The 17,077-nt window shown below is 44.7% G+C and overlaps 1 protein-coding gene across 1 annotated transcript in view; it reads right to left on the bottom strand.

Moving 5' to 3' along the window:
• LOC110592082 (plasma membrane ascorbate-dependent reductase CYBRD1) overlaps positions 1-6,781 on the bottom strand; it is a 34,275-nt gene extending 27,494 nt beyond the window's left edge. Inside the window, exon 1 of the mRNA XM_021703044.1 lies at positions 6,535-6,781. Coding sequence (XP_021558719.1) covers positions 6,535-6,727 — 193 coding nt within the window. The 5' untranslated portion in view covers positions 6,728-6,781. The remainder of the gene's footprint in view (positions 1-6,534) is intronic.
• Positions 6,782-17,077: the final 10,296 nt, after the last annotated feature.

The raw sequence follows: 17,077 nt of genomic DNA, 5'->3' as shown, positions 1-17,077 counted from the left end.
GAAGAAAACAGACAAGGGAGTTTACATTCTAGTAGAAGACAGACAATGAATGAATAAATAACTAAAATAGTCAATGGTCAGAGTCTGGATAACACTGTATTCGGAGTTTGGGGTATATGTAATTTTCTAAAGGATTGGATGAGAAGTATGATAGGAAAAGAGGAATCCAGGATGACTGTATGAATGTCCAAAAAGGATGAAGCTACCATTTACTGAGACGGGGAACCTGTATGACAAGTGGTTTTGGAGGTGTGAAAAAGATGGAGAGTTGAGGTTCGGACATGTCTATTTGACATCCAAACAGAGAGTCTGAGTAGACAGATGAATATGTGGGTCTGGAGTTCTGGGGAGAGGTCCACGCCAAAGACATAAATATCAGATTCAGTGAATAGATAGTGTTTAAAGCCATGAGACTGGATGAGATCACCAAGGGTATGAGTGCATCAAGAAAGGAGAAGTGGTCAGAAGACTGAGCTTTGGGCACTGTAAATTTAAAGGATCAGGGAGATGAAGAGGAACTAGCAAAGGACACTGAAAGGCACAGCCAGTGAAGAGAGTAGAGCCAAGAGCACTGGGTGTCTTAAAAACCAAGTGAAGGAAGTGTCCCAGGGAGGTCAGTTACACCAAATGCTACTTTCTGATCAGGCAAGATGGAGGGCTGAGAATAGACCACTGGAATTAGCTCCGTGCTTGCCACTGGTAACTATGTTAAGAGCAATTCTGGGGACGCCTGGTGGCTCAGATGGTTAAGCGTCTGCCTTCGGCTCAGGTCACAATCAAAGTGTCCTGGAATCGAGTCCGACATGGGGCTCCCTGCTCAGTGGGGAGCCTGCTTCTCCCTCTCCTGCTCACCCTGCTGTGCTCTCTATCTTTCTGACAAATAAATAATAAAATCTTTTAAAAAATTAATAAAAAAAAAAAGAGCAATTTTGGTGGAGCAGTGGAGTGAAAGCCTGACTGGAGGGGGTTCAAGAGAGAATGAGGGAGAGGAATTGGAGATACTTTTTTGTCAATACTTCAGGTGTTGACAAAAATTTCCAGAAAGTTCTGTGGTAAGGCAAGCAGAGAACTGAAACAGTAGCTGAAGGGGGGATGTTAAGAGTGTGGTTGGTTTTAAGATGACAGAAATTACAACATGTTGGAAATAAGCCAACGGTGGGGAGAAAGTGAATGATGCAGAAGGAAAAAGGGAGAATTGATATCTTTATGTAAGCAAGAGAAGGCACAGTTCATACTTGGGCGGCAACATTCGAATGTGCCTAAGGCCTTTAGAGTAAAGATGCATTTCCAATATAATATGATGCCCATTCTTCCCTAATAAATCAGTGCTGCCAAACTGGCTAAACAGGATAATCACTGAGGGGTAAGGGAGGGCACTTTTACTTTAGATGCTATCATTATCATCACAGATGAGTAAAACTGCATTTTGTTACTAACAATTTAATGATGGTACAGAACTAATCACTCCTTCATTCAATAACGATTTATTCGCCTACCATCTGCCAGTTCCAGGTGTTTTTTTTAGGTGCCAGATATACAACAGTGAGCAAAATAATCATTTCTAAAATATTTTTATTAGTTACATTACAAAGAGATCTGTGTGCATTTATTTATAACAAAAAATGTGTCTTGGGTTGCCTTGAATTGGGTCCTTATGCTTTGTGAAAACCTTCCTTTGCTTAACATTGGTAGGTTTTATTATCAGTGGTGCCCCCACGGCTGGTTTTGGAGTAGGTATCTGGGGCACTTTCTCCACTGTCTTCTTTGCCATGCTCTACCCTAAGAGCCTTTTCAAATACACTTAAGTGGACTTGGAATGTGGTCACTTTTAGATGCATTAATAGGATATGCCAACTGCCTTTTAAGAACCACTCAATTTCTTTTTCTTAGTCTTTTAAATGTTACTGAAATGTAGTTATATTCTCTCACAAAGCCAACTTGAGATCATTAGATGATTCAATTTCTCTCCCTCCAGTGTATACAGTAAATAGAGTTCTACATGTAGAAAAGGAAGGAGTATAGAATTGCTGAGACTTCTATTCACCAAATTTATATACTTGAATTTTCTACCTTTTACCAAATAACACATTCCACCTTGCTGAACCTTTTAAAAGGTCAACTGCCATTTTGAGGGGGTTTATTTGTTTCAGTCTTTTCTGTAGCCTTTTTTTTCAAGGGCTCTTTCTCTGATTTCCTGGCAGTGAACTTACTTCTTGGGAAACATTCCTTTCAGAAAAGCACAAAGCCTCTTCTAAAGTTCTCCTTGAAACTCTTCCTCATTCACGTTTACTAGATATTCCACTCATTTAAAATTTTATTTCAGTTTTAGATATCCTACCGTCTGCTATGCTCCATTTTAGAATACATGTATTTCCCAAAATTTATCTGGACTGTCTGTGCATGTGTCTGTGTGCCCCCATACACACACGGACATTTAATTTGTAATTTTTATGCTTACTCCAGAGCTTACTGCTCAAAGGTGTTTCACAAGACTCTCACTTGTTCTCAAATGGTTTTAAGTACTGTTTACTGTTTGTGTCTTGTATTTGTAAGGCATTTTATGCCTAGAGTAATAACTGTAATTCAGCCTTCCCTTCTTCATCTCTAAATATTTGTGCATCACAAACTCAATTGCATCCTGTTCATTACTAGAGATCTGAAACAGCAAAACCCAAAAATTTCTTTCCTGAAACAATTACACACAGTAAAAAAGCCCGTTTTAACATGGCTAGTCTGTAATGCGTGTTTCCTTCCTGGTGCCTTCCTGCTGCGGGACCTGAGAAGGTGCTGGCCCACAGAGATTTGTAAAAACTCAGGACTACTATGTGTGTGCCTGTCTGTAGGAAAAAGGTTATGTTTATGTCAATTAAATGCATTATCTGATTAAAGTGCTTTGCAAGTCTGGAATCCAAACAATAAACAGGATGGGGAATGTTGACAGAACAAACATTCCAAAACTAATACAAATACTGTAACTAAGCTTTAAGAAAACAAGGTTTGCATAAAAGCAACAGATGAAAATTTCCAAAATATTCATTTACATGTTTTTGGTGTTTTTTTTTTTTTTTTAAGATTTTATTTATTTATTTTACAGAGAGACACAGCGAGAGAAGGAACACAAGCAGGCGGAGTAGGAGAGGGAGAAGCAGGCTTCCCGCGGAGCAGGGAGCCCAATGCGGGGCTCGATCCCAGGACCCTGAGATCATGACCTGAGGGGAAGGCAGACATTTAACGAATAAGCCAAGAGAAGGAGAATCTTAAGCAGGCTCCCCTACATGGGGCTTGATGTTATAACCCTGAGATCACAACCTGAGCCGTAATCAAGAGTCGGACGCTTAATGGGCTGACCACCCAGGTGCCCCTCCATTTACATGTTTTTGCCCAAAAGTGAGTATGAACAGATTAAGAAAAGCCCGAAGTTTAGAGAAACTAGAAATCCTTTTAGGAAAACTCTAATGGACTCTAACACGAATAAAGAATTTCAAGGTGTATTTTAGATGAAGCTTTTTGCTTCTCTTAAGGATATTTTGCGGAAAGTAAGCATATTGCCATAAAGGCAGAGAAATGAACCTTGAAAACAAGGCCACTGAAAACATACTACTTCCATGGGTAAGGTACTTAATTGCTCAGTGCCTTGGTTTATTTATTTATTTTTTTAAGTTATAAGGATTTTATTAGTTTATTTTATTCCAAATATCTTCTCGGACCACATTTACTTTTAGGAGTCACATTATGAAAAAATAGGCCAGATGGCCTGAGATGTTTTTCAGAGCTCCTCTCAAGACCGTGAAAAGAAACCAAAAAGAGAAGATCTCCCCAATTCCAGTCAGGCTGTGTCCATATGTGAAAATAGAACCATTCCCAAATAGTTTCCAACTAAAATTTTATTTTCAATAATCATCTGTTGCCTGTCTTCCTGGTAATGGGATGTAGTGAGGGCACCGTTTCAGGGCCACCAGATGGTGTCCTCATGTAGATAGACAGTTCCTGCTCAGGTCCACTGGAAGGGGACGGGGAAGTATATTGTTTATAGCAATAATAGCCTTGGTTTATTCTTAAATACCTGTGAAAGAACGCACTTAGTGGGCATACAGAAAGCACTCAATAAACTTTCGTGACCGTTTTGTGACTGTCTCCTCTTTGGTCAGTCAGTCAGGAAACAACTAATATCATCTGTGTTTCCCTTACTCTCACAATGATGAGAAGACTCTGGAAAGTAAGAGCGGCTCTGAAGTGCTGGCTGGGAGAGATGAAGAGACTGTTTCTACTATTGTGAGCAAACAGAAGATGTTGACAGCTCTGGCCACACTTAAGGGCTCCACCAAGAGGGAGAGAGCATTTCTGGTGACAGCGACTTTGGAACTTGAGTATGTTTTTCTCATTTTCTGTCAGTGGCAAAATAACTGGGACTTACATAACAAAATAACTTGGCTGGCTGATGGCCCTCGCACCCCCATGCCCATCGCACCGCAGGTGAACTAAGCATGAGCAACGCCTGACCCTGTAATCCCAGGGTGGGAGGATGCTGGCCACACCTGCTGAAGGCTGCCAAACACGCTTTACATGGAAACAAAAATCTTTTCTTTGGGAACGAGGCCGGAGCTCTTTTGTTCCCTTGTTTGTTTTGGAGAGCCAGATATTAGTGGAGAAAAGGCGACCTGCTCAGAGACAAGGCTTAGAGGTTTCAGCCGGTGGGGACCTCTTTCTGAAGCCTTCATGCTTCTCTCCATTATTTTCTGAGCCCCTCCCCCGCACCGCTTTCTACCGCCTTCTAAAAACTTTATCTGCCAGGCCTTGACTTCACTTTTTTAAAAGTGGCTACAAATAAATGGTGCTTGCGCCACTAGCTAGAGCTTCCTCCAGCTCAACATCAGCGGAAGGAAACTGGACACTTAGCAGCACTACACAACCACAATAAAAACTGCCATAGGGGCGCCCGGGTGGCTCAGTCGTTAAGCGTCTGCCTTCGGCTCGGGTGGTGATCCCAGGGTCCTGGGATCGAGCCCCGCATGGAGCCCCGCATCGGGCTCCCTGCTCAGCGGGGAGCCTGCTTCTCCCTCTCCCTCTGCCTGCCACTCTGCCTACTGTGCTGTCAAATAAATAAATAAAATCTTAAAAAAAAAAAAACCTGCCATAGATTGGGGGGGAGGGGGCCCACAGACAAAAATGTGTGAAAGCGGTCAAGAGGTACAAGCTTCCAGTAATAAAATAATTCCTGGGGATGTAAGGTACAGCATGGTGACTACATTAATAATATTATATTGTATATTTGAGCCGCCGCTAAGAAAGTAGAACTTAAAGATTGCTAAGAGTGTACATCTCCAAAGTTCTCATCACAAGAAAAAAAATGTGTAGCTATGTGAGCTGGTGGATGTTAACTAGAGTTACTGTGGTGACCATTTCGATTTATAAATCCTATATATATATATATATATATATAACACACATGTTTACACATGAAACATACAATGTTATACTTCGATTATATCCCAAAACAAAAACAAAATCTGCCGTCAACTGAACCCTCCCTCCTGGTCAGCCTCATCCCGGAGAGTGCAGGCCCGGAGCTGGCTTGTCCGGGCCAAACGTGGACACAGCAAACCCCAGGGATGTCTCAAGCACAAGCTCCGCTGGGAGCCAGAGGGCCGCAGGCCCCACCTGACATCTCGGGCCAACGCAGGGGCCAGCGCCCAACAGGAAGGCCCGCAGGGGAAATTTCGCTGGTCACCAGCCACAAAAACAAGTTGGGCTAAAGTCTGTCCAATGACCAGGCAGGGAAGCCTAACACCCTTTTGAGTCCTGGAGGCTGGACTGAACTGAACGCTCTAGGAGGAGTGAAACAAGAGCTGATGCTTTACTCACCCTGGCCACCGGCTGAGCGGCCCCTTCACTCAGGACTGAGGCTGGGACAGGAACAAATTCTCGCCCCACCGTTTTCCCCGTTGCCTTTCTCTCCTAATCTGCAGCTCTGAAGAAAGTTCAGAGAAAGGCCTCGCCTAAAGAGCCTCTCTGCGCCAGGGATTGCGCAGGCTCCGTCCACAGGGGGCGATTTTCGGGGCTAAGGGGCTAGGGACGCACGGCCCTGCAGCCTTCCTCCTCCGTTCCGGCTTCTGGTGTCCGGAGTGCCTCAAGTGCGCCCCGGCCACTCGCAGCAAAGAGTTAACCAAGTGGGGCCAGCGTAGCGGGCCACCCGCCCGGCTGCAGCGGTGCTCAGCCGCTCCCCCCGCCGCCGCCCCGAGGCGTCTGGCGGCGATCCCCCGGCCCCGCGCGCCGCCCCAGGGCCGCCACTGCCCGCTAGCCCACGTCGGCCGAGTCACGGGTCTGCGCGCCCGCGGCCCCCGACTCCGTCCCGCCGCCGCGCTCCGCCGTCTGGGCGCCCCGGCACGCTCCGCTCGCGGCTCCCCGCCCCGCGCGCCTCGCGCGCCCCTCTCGTCCCCTCGCTCGCCCACGTCGGCCCCACTCGGCTGAGAGCGATCGGTCCGGGACCCCGGCCGGCGCGTCCCTCCCCGCTGCCTCCCAGGAGGTGCCCAGTACCGATGCCCTGGATGAAGACGAAGCCAGTGACCATGAGCACCGGGTGCCAGTTAAACTCGAGCGTGGTCCCATCCCAGCCGAGTCCCTCCCGGTAGTGGAGGACCCAGATGAGGGTGAAGATCACGGACAGGAAGCCGACGAGCAGCGCCGACACCAGCAGCCCCAGAAAGCCTTTGTAGCCGTCCATGGCCATCAGAGCCCCATACTCCGTGCCGCGACAGCCCCACGAACTCTCTGCCAGGCGGCGGCGGCGGCCTCAGGGCTCTGGCTCCGGGGCGGGACGCGGGCTTCGACTCCTGGGAGCTGCCTCCGCCCGGGAGGAGGGGCTTCCTCGCCAGCCGGCTGGAAGCTCGGGGCCGCCCCCTGGCCCGGCATCCGGTAACCGATCCAGTTTGTTGTTCAGAACGAGAGCTGGATTCCATACCCACCGCTTGCTTTGAACTCCACCCGTGTCTTTACTTCTTTGTGGGATGATGAAGGCAGTGGGGCTACCGAGGAGAGAGGACAGGATTGTGTGTTGATTTTGATTAAGGGAGCCTCCTGAGTCCCAACCCTGAGGATTGGCAGTCTTCAATCCCTGCCAGGAAGGTGCCAAAGAGGTCCTACCCGGCAAGGAAACTCCTTGCAGTTTGTGCTTCAAAGAGGAAAGACAGACATCTCCTGGACCCCAGATTTGCCTATATAGTGTGATAAATAATGGATTTTTAAAAAACATTTATTTATTTATGTGAGAGAGCGAGAATGAGAGAGAGATAGAGTACATGAGAGGGGGGAGGGTCAGAAGGAGAAGCAGACTCCCCGCTGAGCAGGGAGCCTGATGTGGGACTCGATCCCGGGACTCCAGGATCATGACCTGAGCCGAAGGCAGTCGCCTAACCAACTGAGCCACCCAGGCGCCCCTAAATAATGGATTTTAAAAGTGCCCGCCTACACAAACTAATTTGGACCAAAGCCCCACTTTGGTGAAGTGAAGCTTCACTCTTTGCCCTCTTTCCAGCATTACTGTTACCCTTCTCCATTAGACTGTTGTCTGTTGCTGTTAAAGAAAACGTGGCTCTGGCTGTTAGGGCATCTAGAATGCGTTTGGGAACGTTCACTTCTAGCCCTCTCCTGTAGCTCATCTCCAAGGACTGGCGCACCATATTGTCTTGTTGCCATTTTGAAAGACCTTTGGATGTGCAGGTGGTGTATGGAAGTGATCCTGAACAGAAAATACCGGTTTTAAGCCAAGGAAGTAGGTGTCAAGCCCTGATAGTAGGGCAGGATTAAGGGTTAAGAGTTGGAAGCTGCAGACTTCACCTGTGTCATTATTTTTTCCTTGGCGGAGAGAGAAGGAGAGGGAGAATAAGCACATGGAAAAGAAGGACCCCTCCCCGCAGTACAAGGCTTTCTATGGCCTGGCCGAGCCTCACCCTCCACTCTCATTCTTTCACACCCTGACAGGCCCTGATTTTCATGGCTGTAAACTTCTCACCTAGCTCCTGACCCCTCTACTCACATCCTTGCCTCTGAATTTTCCTGACCCCATCTCCACCAAGACATCCTCTCTGAATCTGCCCTTGCCTCTGTTTTATGCCTCCACTCACCCACCTCCCCATCCAATGCCTCTCTGCTTCATTTTTATCAAGCTGCGATATAATCTTCTGTTCCTGTGGATGTCTCCACTCCCCAGACTGCCCCCTTGAGAGTATTAACTGATTTATCATTTTATTCTTCCTTGGCATATAGTAGTTACTCAAATGAATCGGACTGAGTGTGTAAGGGTCCTGGCCAGAAATAGATGGCACATTCCAACTGGGCAATTTAATAATGAACAGGACTATTTGCAAAGTTGTGGGCAGGGTGTAGGAAACCACAAGGGTTTGGCAGTGCCCAGGCCTGAAGGGAAGAGGGTTACTGGAATCTGGAGAGAGAGAACTGTGTAAAGAGGGCAGTCTGACTGAGGTTCTGGCCTTGAGTTGGGGCTGCAGCCAGCCTGCAGCGACCTCACAGGGAGGAAGAATGAGAGGCAGGATGAATATTCCTGTCTTACTCTCTTTCCCTCCAATCTCCTGTCCAGGGTCCCAGGTGGCTGACGCTTATCAGAAGCCAGAGGGTAGTTGATGTAGTCTATATAGGTCAGCCTTCCAGGACACACAGCAGGGTGGAAAAGGGTACAAGTAAACCCGTAGGAATGAACAGAAACTATCACCAAATCTTGCAGTTTTACTTTTTTGGTTCCTGAGTGCTGCAAACTTACCCTGTTTAATTTTATACTGTTTCTCCTCCTTTGTGATCTTCCACTAGTATTTCTTTAACGATGTCATTGTGTCCCTATTCTTCTCCCTTAAAGTAGCTATTCCTTGTCCCCAGTTAACTTCTTCACCTCCTTAACACCTGTTCTCCACTCCTGAGTTTATTTTGCTCCACAGAAGCAGCAAATAAGAATCTCTGGGATTCCAGATTCCATTTAACAAAACATCTCAGGAGAATGAAAACATGGCCAAATGGTACAGATGGTGTTGAATTATCTTGAATTTAACAAGCTAAACTGAAAGGATTTCAACTTTTAAGTTGTTCTTGTAAAAAGTTCGGAAAGAATAGAAAACCAGGGAATCATGGAAGTAGTCATTAGTAAAAGTTTATTTATTGTGCACACAGCAAAAAGACAGTGCAAGCCAGGAGCATTCAGACCAAAACATGGAATGAGGTTCAAGGGTACAAGTGTATTGTTATAAAGCAGCTTATGTGGTGAGAAAGCAGTGACTATTCGTTTTGCACAGTGATTTTTTTTTAAGATTTTTAAATTTATTTATCTGACAGAGAGAGCACAAGCAGGGGGAGAGGCAGGGAGAGGGAGCTGAGCAGGGAGCCCAATGCAGGGCTCAATCCCAGGATCCTGGGATCATGATCTGAGACAAAGGCAGACACACTTAACGACTGAGCCACCCAGGCGCCCCTCATAGTGATTGGTTTTAATATTAGATTTTCACTAAAAGATTAGTGGTTATTTCCTATCAATCCTGAGAAACAGTCCAAGTTTTGGTTATGATTTCCAGAGGCGTAAGCCAGAAATGACCTTTGTCAAATTAATCTTACAAAATGAGCTCAATTAAGCTTTGCTTGTATGACTAAACTGGTTTTTTCTGCTCAGGTAATTTTCAAGCCTGGTCTCCATTTGTTTCTTAACATCCTTTAAGGACCTAACTGATAAAACTTGTCACTTGAAAGAGGAACATTTTTAATAAATATTGTTGTGGCTTAGTTTTAACAACTTTTTTAAACAAGAGTTGTTCAATACTAGAAGTTTCCTTTGGGAGATGGTAAACAATTTGTCACCAAAGTCAGACTAGATAATCTGTCAGCAATGCTATCAAAGGGATTCCTGATGTTTGTGGGGAAAATGGGGGGTGGGGTGGGGCAATGAACACCAGAGGATAGCCTTCCTAAAAACCTGTGATGCTTCATGCATGCACATGTTGGCATAGAATTGTTTTGTTTTGTCCCTGGCAGACACAGAATGCAGAGTAAGGAGATAGGACCTGAAGGGACAGGGAAAGAAAATCCAATCCCCACTCACCATGAGATTAGGAACCAGGTGTCCTATATGCCATTTATCTATTGAACTTCCATGAGGTTTTGTTGCATTTCTTTTGGTGCATACAGAAGTCCACTATTCTAATGTAAAGTGTAAGTTGTGCCTAGTGGTTTGCTTTGTGAGATAAGTGGACCATTATTTAAATTTTCAAATACTGACTGTGTGTTGGTTACTCTGTTTGTCCCTCCATTCTCTATCCTTCTTTGTCTTGCCTTCTGCCCTGGCAGGTTCCTTGCCCATTGGCTTCCAATGGGCTTTGGCCAACGTGCTGAAGAAGGAGATTAGAGGGCAGGAAGAAAGAGAGGTCAACCTTTTTATCTCTCCCTGCCTCCTTCCCAGGCCGTGGTTTTTGCAGTGGTTGCATTCCTTTGCCACAACAATGTTTGAGTGACCCCTCTTCCACAGCTGTAACTCTCCCAGGGTCAGGTAACACCATGCCCACTTGCTTATACAGGCCCACGTGTTGCTTGTCCCTTGTCTTCACCGTTCCTTGTTGGGTTTTCTTAAGTCTGTTTGCACCTCTGTAAATACTCCCTTTATTACACTATCTTCAAACAGTTGGTTTGAAGCAAACCAGCTGTTTCCTCCAGGACCCTGACAGACAAGTAGAAAACTTATCTCACCCAATACTACTGTTCCCCTAGCTCCACCTAATTGTCTATGCCTTCTTAGGACATATTATGAAAGGAGGAATATATGAAACAAGAAAAAAACCACAAGCAGGAGGAATGAGCTCAAACATCTTCCTGTTCTCCCTTCTATTAGACAAGAGATTTGGGGATCAGAAAGCTGTCTCAGTGACTCACAGCTGATACCCTGACCCATGATGTAAACCAAGCTCAGGCAGTGGTCAAAGGCTCCTTAGAGAAATAAAGCAAGGATTATGACTTTGAAAAGAACAAAAACCCATGTTAATGAGAGGAATATACTTCCCGATGTGAGGCTAGACTGTGTTGTCTTTGTGGAAAAAAACGAATGTCTGCTTTGCTGAGATGTTTCTCCTCTAAGGGAACTGGTGAGGAGATTAGCTCCAGCTCTGGCTGTAGGGAGACTGGTGGAGGAATCGGCCTCTATTATCTCTCTAACTCAAGAGGCTCTCAGAATCTACCTGCCCCAAGAGGGCAGAGCTGAAGTAAAGACAGACTTCATTTCAGGAACCCCAGTTTGGGGAGAGGTAGAAAGTAGCTCTTTTCCTGAGGGAACAGAATGGTACACCAGCCTGGGAAGCTGACACAAGAAGAGGAAGATGTCTGGGGAGAACAGAGGAAGTGAGGAAAGCACCTTAAGAGGTGCCCAATCAAAAGGCCTAACTCAATAAGGGCCTCTTCCCCCTGCAGGGTTGGGAGGGGTGTTGGTCAGATCAAGGCAGTACTTTTGTTCGCCCACTCTATACTGCTCTGTAAGATCTAACTGACCCTTCATTTAATTTTTAAAATTGCTTCCATCATCATCCCATGAGAGTTTTGGGAGTTTGGTGAGGCAGGAAGCCCTTGGAAAAGGGATTAGTAACTCTTTCTAATCATCTTGCCTTCTCCTAATCATCTGGCAAAATAAAATTACAATGATCCTACTCTGGCCCTACCTTTTCAGCCCAGACATTAGTAGGTGGAGCCTCATCCGGACAGAATCTGGCCTTTGTCCAGGCAGAAGAGAAATAGAATTCAATTCTCTGATTCCCCAAATCTCATCGGCCACCTTTACTCCATAGATTAGCACGAAATAACCAGTTGAAGAAGAAAAGAATGGGGCCTGGTCATACCCAGGCTCAATTTACTTTATAGTCCTCCTCCCCACACAAACTTGGAAACCCTAGATTAAAATATAAACTTCGAGGTGAGGATTTGGTCTACCTTATTTACTGTTGCTCTTTTAGGGTATGTTCTAAAACTGTGCTGAGATTTGTTGTGAATGGGTGCGTTTGACACACAGACACACAAAAAGCACTGCCATGAAGGAAGAAGTTACTTTTTTATATTCATAGTCCCCTGGGAACAGGAGGCACTGGAAGTACTGCATGCCCCACAGGGCCACACCGCGCCCCCGGGGAAGCACCAAAACCAGATGAGCAGGCGGATAGGGGAACTGCAGCCTGGAGACTTTATTGCGGTTTTTGAGGGAAGGAATGGGCGAGGCAAGGTAAGCAAGTGGAACAGACTCAGAATTGGATAGTCTGAATAATTTCCGTGGGTTCTGGTTGATAGGGGAGGTCCCCAGTTGTCCCATCCCTGGCCCTGGATTGTTTAGGGCAGGGGATGGTGCCAGGAAGTACTAGAATTTGATAAAAGCTGGGTAGGGGGGAACGCCTGGGTGGCTCAGTCGGTTAAGCATCTGCCTTCGGCTCAGGTCATGATCCCAGGATCCTGGGATCGAGTCCCGCATCGGGCTCCCTGCTCCGTGGGGAGCCTGCTTCTCCCTCTGCCTCTGTCTCTCTCTCTGTCTCTCATGAATAAATAAATAAAATCTTAAAAAAAAAAAAAAAAGCTGGGTAGGGGAATGGACTCTGAAATGGTGTGACCTCTACATATCAGAGGTGTGCTGGCAGGCAAACTGTTATCTCCTGAGAGGGGCAGTCCCCAGGTCCACAGGGCCCCAGATGCCAGAGCATCAAGAATATGGAAAAGAAGAAAATACAGTTACTACAGCCTTGGACAATTGCTGACAAAGAAAAGGCATTTAAGAATACATTCGTGGACTGCCTGACTAGAGGGTTAGATTGGAGAGCCTAAAATCAAGTCAGAGAATTTGCAAGGGAAGGAATGTTCTAGAACAATTTTCTTCCATCTCAACCAGATTTTATAAATGCATCGGACTATTTAGGTGGGACATCAAAGTATGTTAAAAATTGGGTTATATTATTATTAATGAGTAGTCAGACATCATTTTACCTTTGGAGAACTTTATTGGATGCTTCCTTGTTTGGCACTGAAATAACAGGAGTTAAGCTATCCAATTTTTTTAAAGGAGTTCACAGATAGAAGTTCTCAGAAATATATTTCTAGAATTTTGACTCATGGATCTCAAGATCTTATTGAAGTTTGAAGGAATCATGCATTTCCAAAAAAGAACTCTGAAAGTAGAACACAGAGGCGCTCTTACTTGATCAAATATTTGGCTAAATAACTTTTATCTGCAAACAGCTTAAACTGACCTCACTGGATCTCGGGAAGAGATTATAATTTCTGTTAGAAGTTCTTTAAAAAAAAAAAAAAGATTTATTCATCCATTTGAGAGAGAGAGAGAGAGCAACCCCGGGGGAGGGGGAGGATGGGGAGGGCAGAGGGAGAGGGAGAGAGAAAATCCCAAGCAGACTCCCCGCTGACTGTGGAGCCAGACTCAGGGCTCAACTGGGGGCTCTGGATCCCACAACCTTGAGATCATGACCTGAGCCAAAACCAAGTCAGATGCTCAACCCACTGAGCCACCCAGGCGCCCCTCTTAGAAGTTCTTTTTTTTTTTTTTTTTAAAGATTTTATTTATTTATTTGACAGAGAGAGACACAGCGAGAAAGGGAACACAAGCAGGAGGAGTGGGAGAGGGAGAAGCAGGCTTCCCGCGGAGCAGGGAGCCTGATGCGGGGCTCAATCCCAGGACCCTGGGATCATGACCTGAGCTGAAGGCAGATGCCTAACGACTGAGCCACCCAGGCGCCCCAGAAGTTCTTTTTAAAGAGAAAACCAAATGGTATAAGTCCAAATTTTATTTTTGTTCCAAAAATAATTTAGCTTGGCCTCTGTCATTTATATGTTGCCTCCAAGACTAGATCCTTGAGATCCCAGTCAACAGGAAGCAGTTGGAATGAGGCAGTAGGCATTGCTCTGGGGCTTCAATCTGCTACCAGTTTGCCATACAATCAGACAACTTACAGGGGCCCAAAACTGGGCTGCAGTTTGCTAATCTGCACCAGGACGGCTTGGAACTAGATCAGGGTCTGTGGTCTAGGATCTGGACGGGGGGGAAAATTGCACCTTTATTTTCCCTAACCCACTAGTATTTGCAGTGGCTTTGACCAATAGAAATCACTGATATTTTTATGTCTCATTAAGAATTGTTACAGATATCTCAGTGTATCACTTAGCTCAGCACTTTTCAGAGTCACAGCAGTTATTAGACCTGCAGCAGATCTTATTAATGCAGCAGTAACAAATCACATATACTAGCATATCACCATTTTCTTTTAAACTGTGATTAACTCCTTTTTAAATGTAATTAGTTTTCTTTGTAATCTTTTTTTTTTTTTTTTACATTTTATGCATTTTAAAACAATATTCGGAGGAGAGGTCTGTAGGTTTTATTTAGCCTGCCAAAGGAGTCCACAGCACACAAAAGACTGAGAACCCCTGAGTTAAATGACCTCTAAGGCTTATTTTTGCTTTTTTTACCCAGAAATCCAGGGGAAGGCTATCAACTAAATCCAACTCACATCTTACAAAGTACAGTCAGTCACCATCCTACTGTGATAGGAATGTAAAAAACAATACTTGAAGAACTTGACACATCTCTTAGAAAGCCAACCTAGAAAAACCTTATATCCTCTTAATCCAGAGCTATTGTTAAATGCTGAGTTGTCCTGAGTGTCATACTTCCTCAAGAATAAAAGCAGGTCTCTTGATTGTTTAATCTTTATTTACTGATGTGTTCTATAAGCCAGGCCAGGAAAGAGTGTCAAACAGACTTTGTTTGTCATGGGTATCCTGTTGCCCCCTCTTTCAATACCTTTCTCCCCCTCTCTTGGCTGTTCTTCTTCCCAGCACCCACATTATGTACAAGAACCCCCAACACTCAGACCTTCCTACCACCATCAAGGTCCCCAGATGGAGACTTAACCTTCCTTTACTCTCTGTCAATATGGAGTGATTCCAGGTCTCTTTCATGCTGAGTATTGATGGTCGATGGTCATACTAACACCATGAGAATTACTAATGCTTACTGACAATTTAGTATGCCCCAGGCATAGTTCTATGAACTCTCCATGTATTAAATAATTTGATTCTTAAAACAACCCCATTTTATAGGTGGGGAAACTGAGCCCCAGAGAAGGTAGTCAACTTGCCCAAGTTCCCACAGCAAAGAGGTAGTGGGATTGGGATTCAAACTCAAGTAGTTTGGCTCTATTCCTGCACTTGTAGATATCATGCTAAACTGCCATGATTTATTTAACAAATTCCCCGTTTGTTGAATTGTCATTTATGTTGCTTACAGTGTTTCACTACTAGAAAATTGCCTTCATGAATGTCTTTATACATAAATAATTTTACATCTCTGGCTGTTTCTTTAGGGCAGATTCCTAAAAGTGAAACTACCAGGTTAAAATTTTTTAATCAGATTGCTTAATTATTCTACAAATGACTGTAGCAATTTGACCAGAACTGTATGATCATGTCCCTTCACATCATTGCCAATAAAGGGTATTATTGTTCTGTATTTTAAAAATATTTGGGGGCGCCTGGGTGTCTCAGTCAGTCAAGCGTTTGACTCTTGATTTCAGCTCAGGTCATGATCTCAGGGTTGTGAGATTGAGCCCTGCGTGGGGCTCCGTTCCTGGCGTGGAGCCTGCTTAGGATTCTCTCTCTGCCCCTCTCCCTCTGCTCCTTCCCCCGCAAATGTTTGCAAATCTGATGGGCATCACATGATAGCTCATTATAGTTTGCGCTATACAATGTAGCATTTCTCATGTAGTAATTGTTCATTTGTATTTCTTCTTTTGTGATTACTTGTTCCTCTCCTTTGACCATTTAAATAAAATTTTGTGTAGGGCTACCTGGGTGGCTCAATTGGTTAAGCCTCCGACTCTTGGCTTCAGCCTGGGTTGTGATCTCTCAGTTTGCGCAATTAAGCCCCATGGTGGGCTCTGTGCTCAGCAAGGAGTCTGCTTGTCCCTCTCTCTCTGCTCCTCCCCCTGCTTGCACATTCTCTAAAATAAATAAATAAATCTTTAAAATAAATAAATAAAATTTTGTGTAATCTTTACTTCCTAATAAATTCTTAACATAGAGCTTTGGAAAGATTTAACTAGAAATAAATGTTAGTTCTTCGCTGAGCATGAGAAGACTGAGATTTCACAATGTCTTACAATGTTCCAGTGTCATGAGACCTGGGGACTTATTTGGGTTGCTTTAAGTCAGCAACACCTTGGTTTGAATAAGGGATCACTTTCTGTTCCTGTATCTTGTTCTTGAGATTCTCAAGCTGCTTTTCAAAAAATTGTATTCTAAAACAATTCCTGACTAAGCACGTTTCTCCTCTCAACCCTCCTTTATTGATGTCACTGTTTTAGCACAAATGCTGATTACTATTACCCATCCTAACTACCTCTTCCTCAGCGCCTCAAATTTGTACAACATGAGGTTCTATTTTCCATGGTCTTCACAGATCACTAGGGAGAGGGATACCTACGTGTCTTTTGAGGTTGCTTCCCCTTGTTAGCCCCTACATCCAGTTAATGGGTCCATCCTACCCCCTGAGAAATCCACTCATTTCTCTTCATCTTTTCTGCTACTTTAATTCCAGCAACCCTATTATCAAACCTAGATTAGCAAACAGCCATCCAGTAGGGTTTCTTGCTTCTAGTCTTGCCACATCTCCCCCAGACCACGCATTTCCCACACTACATGAAAAGATAATCCAAAAATACAAACCTGAGCACATTCCCTTGATTAAATCTTTCAGTGGCCTCAGATTTAAAGAAAACTTTCTTGGCATGGCATGCAAGGCCTTTCTGAATGAGCCTCATGTCCTCCAGCAATCTTGGATGCCTCTCTCATCTTTTTACAGAGAGAGGTTGTTTTAAATGAATGAATGTGGAAAGATAGAGCTCAAACCATGCTTTGGATAATTTAGGAGAAAGAAGACTTCGACATGATCTAGCTTAGCATATCAGATTACTACTTTGAGGTATGGAGTCAAAAATCAGCTCATTGTAAAATGCCACTTTACCTTCTGTGTGTTGGCCTTTGAACTGGGCATACA

Source organism: Neomonachus schauinslandi, chromosome 3 (assembly GCF_002201575.2).
Source record: "Neomonachus schauinslandi chromosome 3, ASM220157v2, whole genome shotgun sequence".
Classification (NCBI taxonomy): domain Eukaryota; kingdom Metazoa; phylum Chordata; class Mammalia; order Carnivora; family Phocidae; genus Neomonachus; species Neomonachus schauinslandi.
The sequence above is the reverse complement of the archived record's forward strand: the minus strand, read 5'-3'. Positions and strand labels throughout refer to the sequence as shown.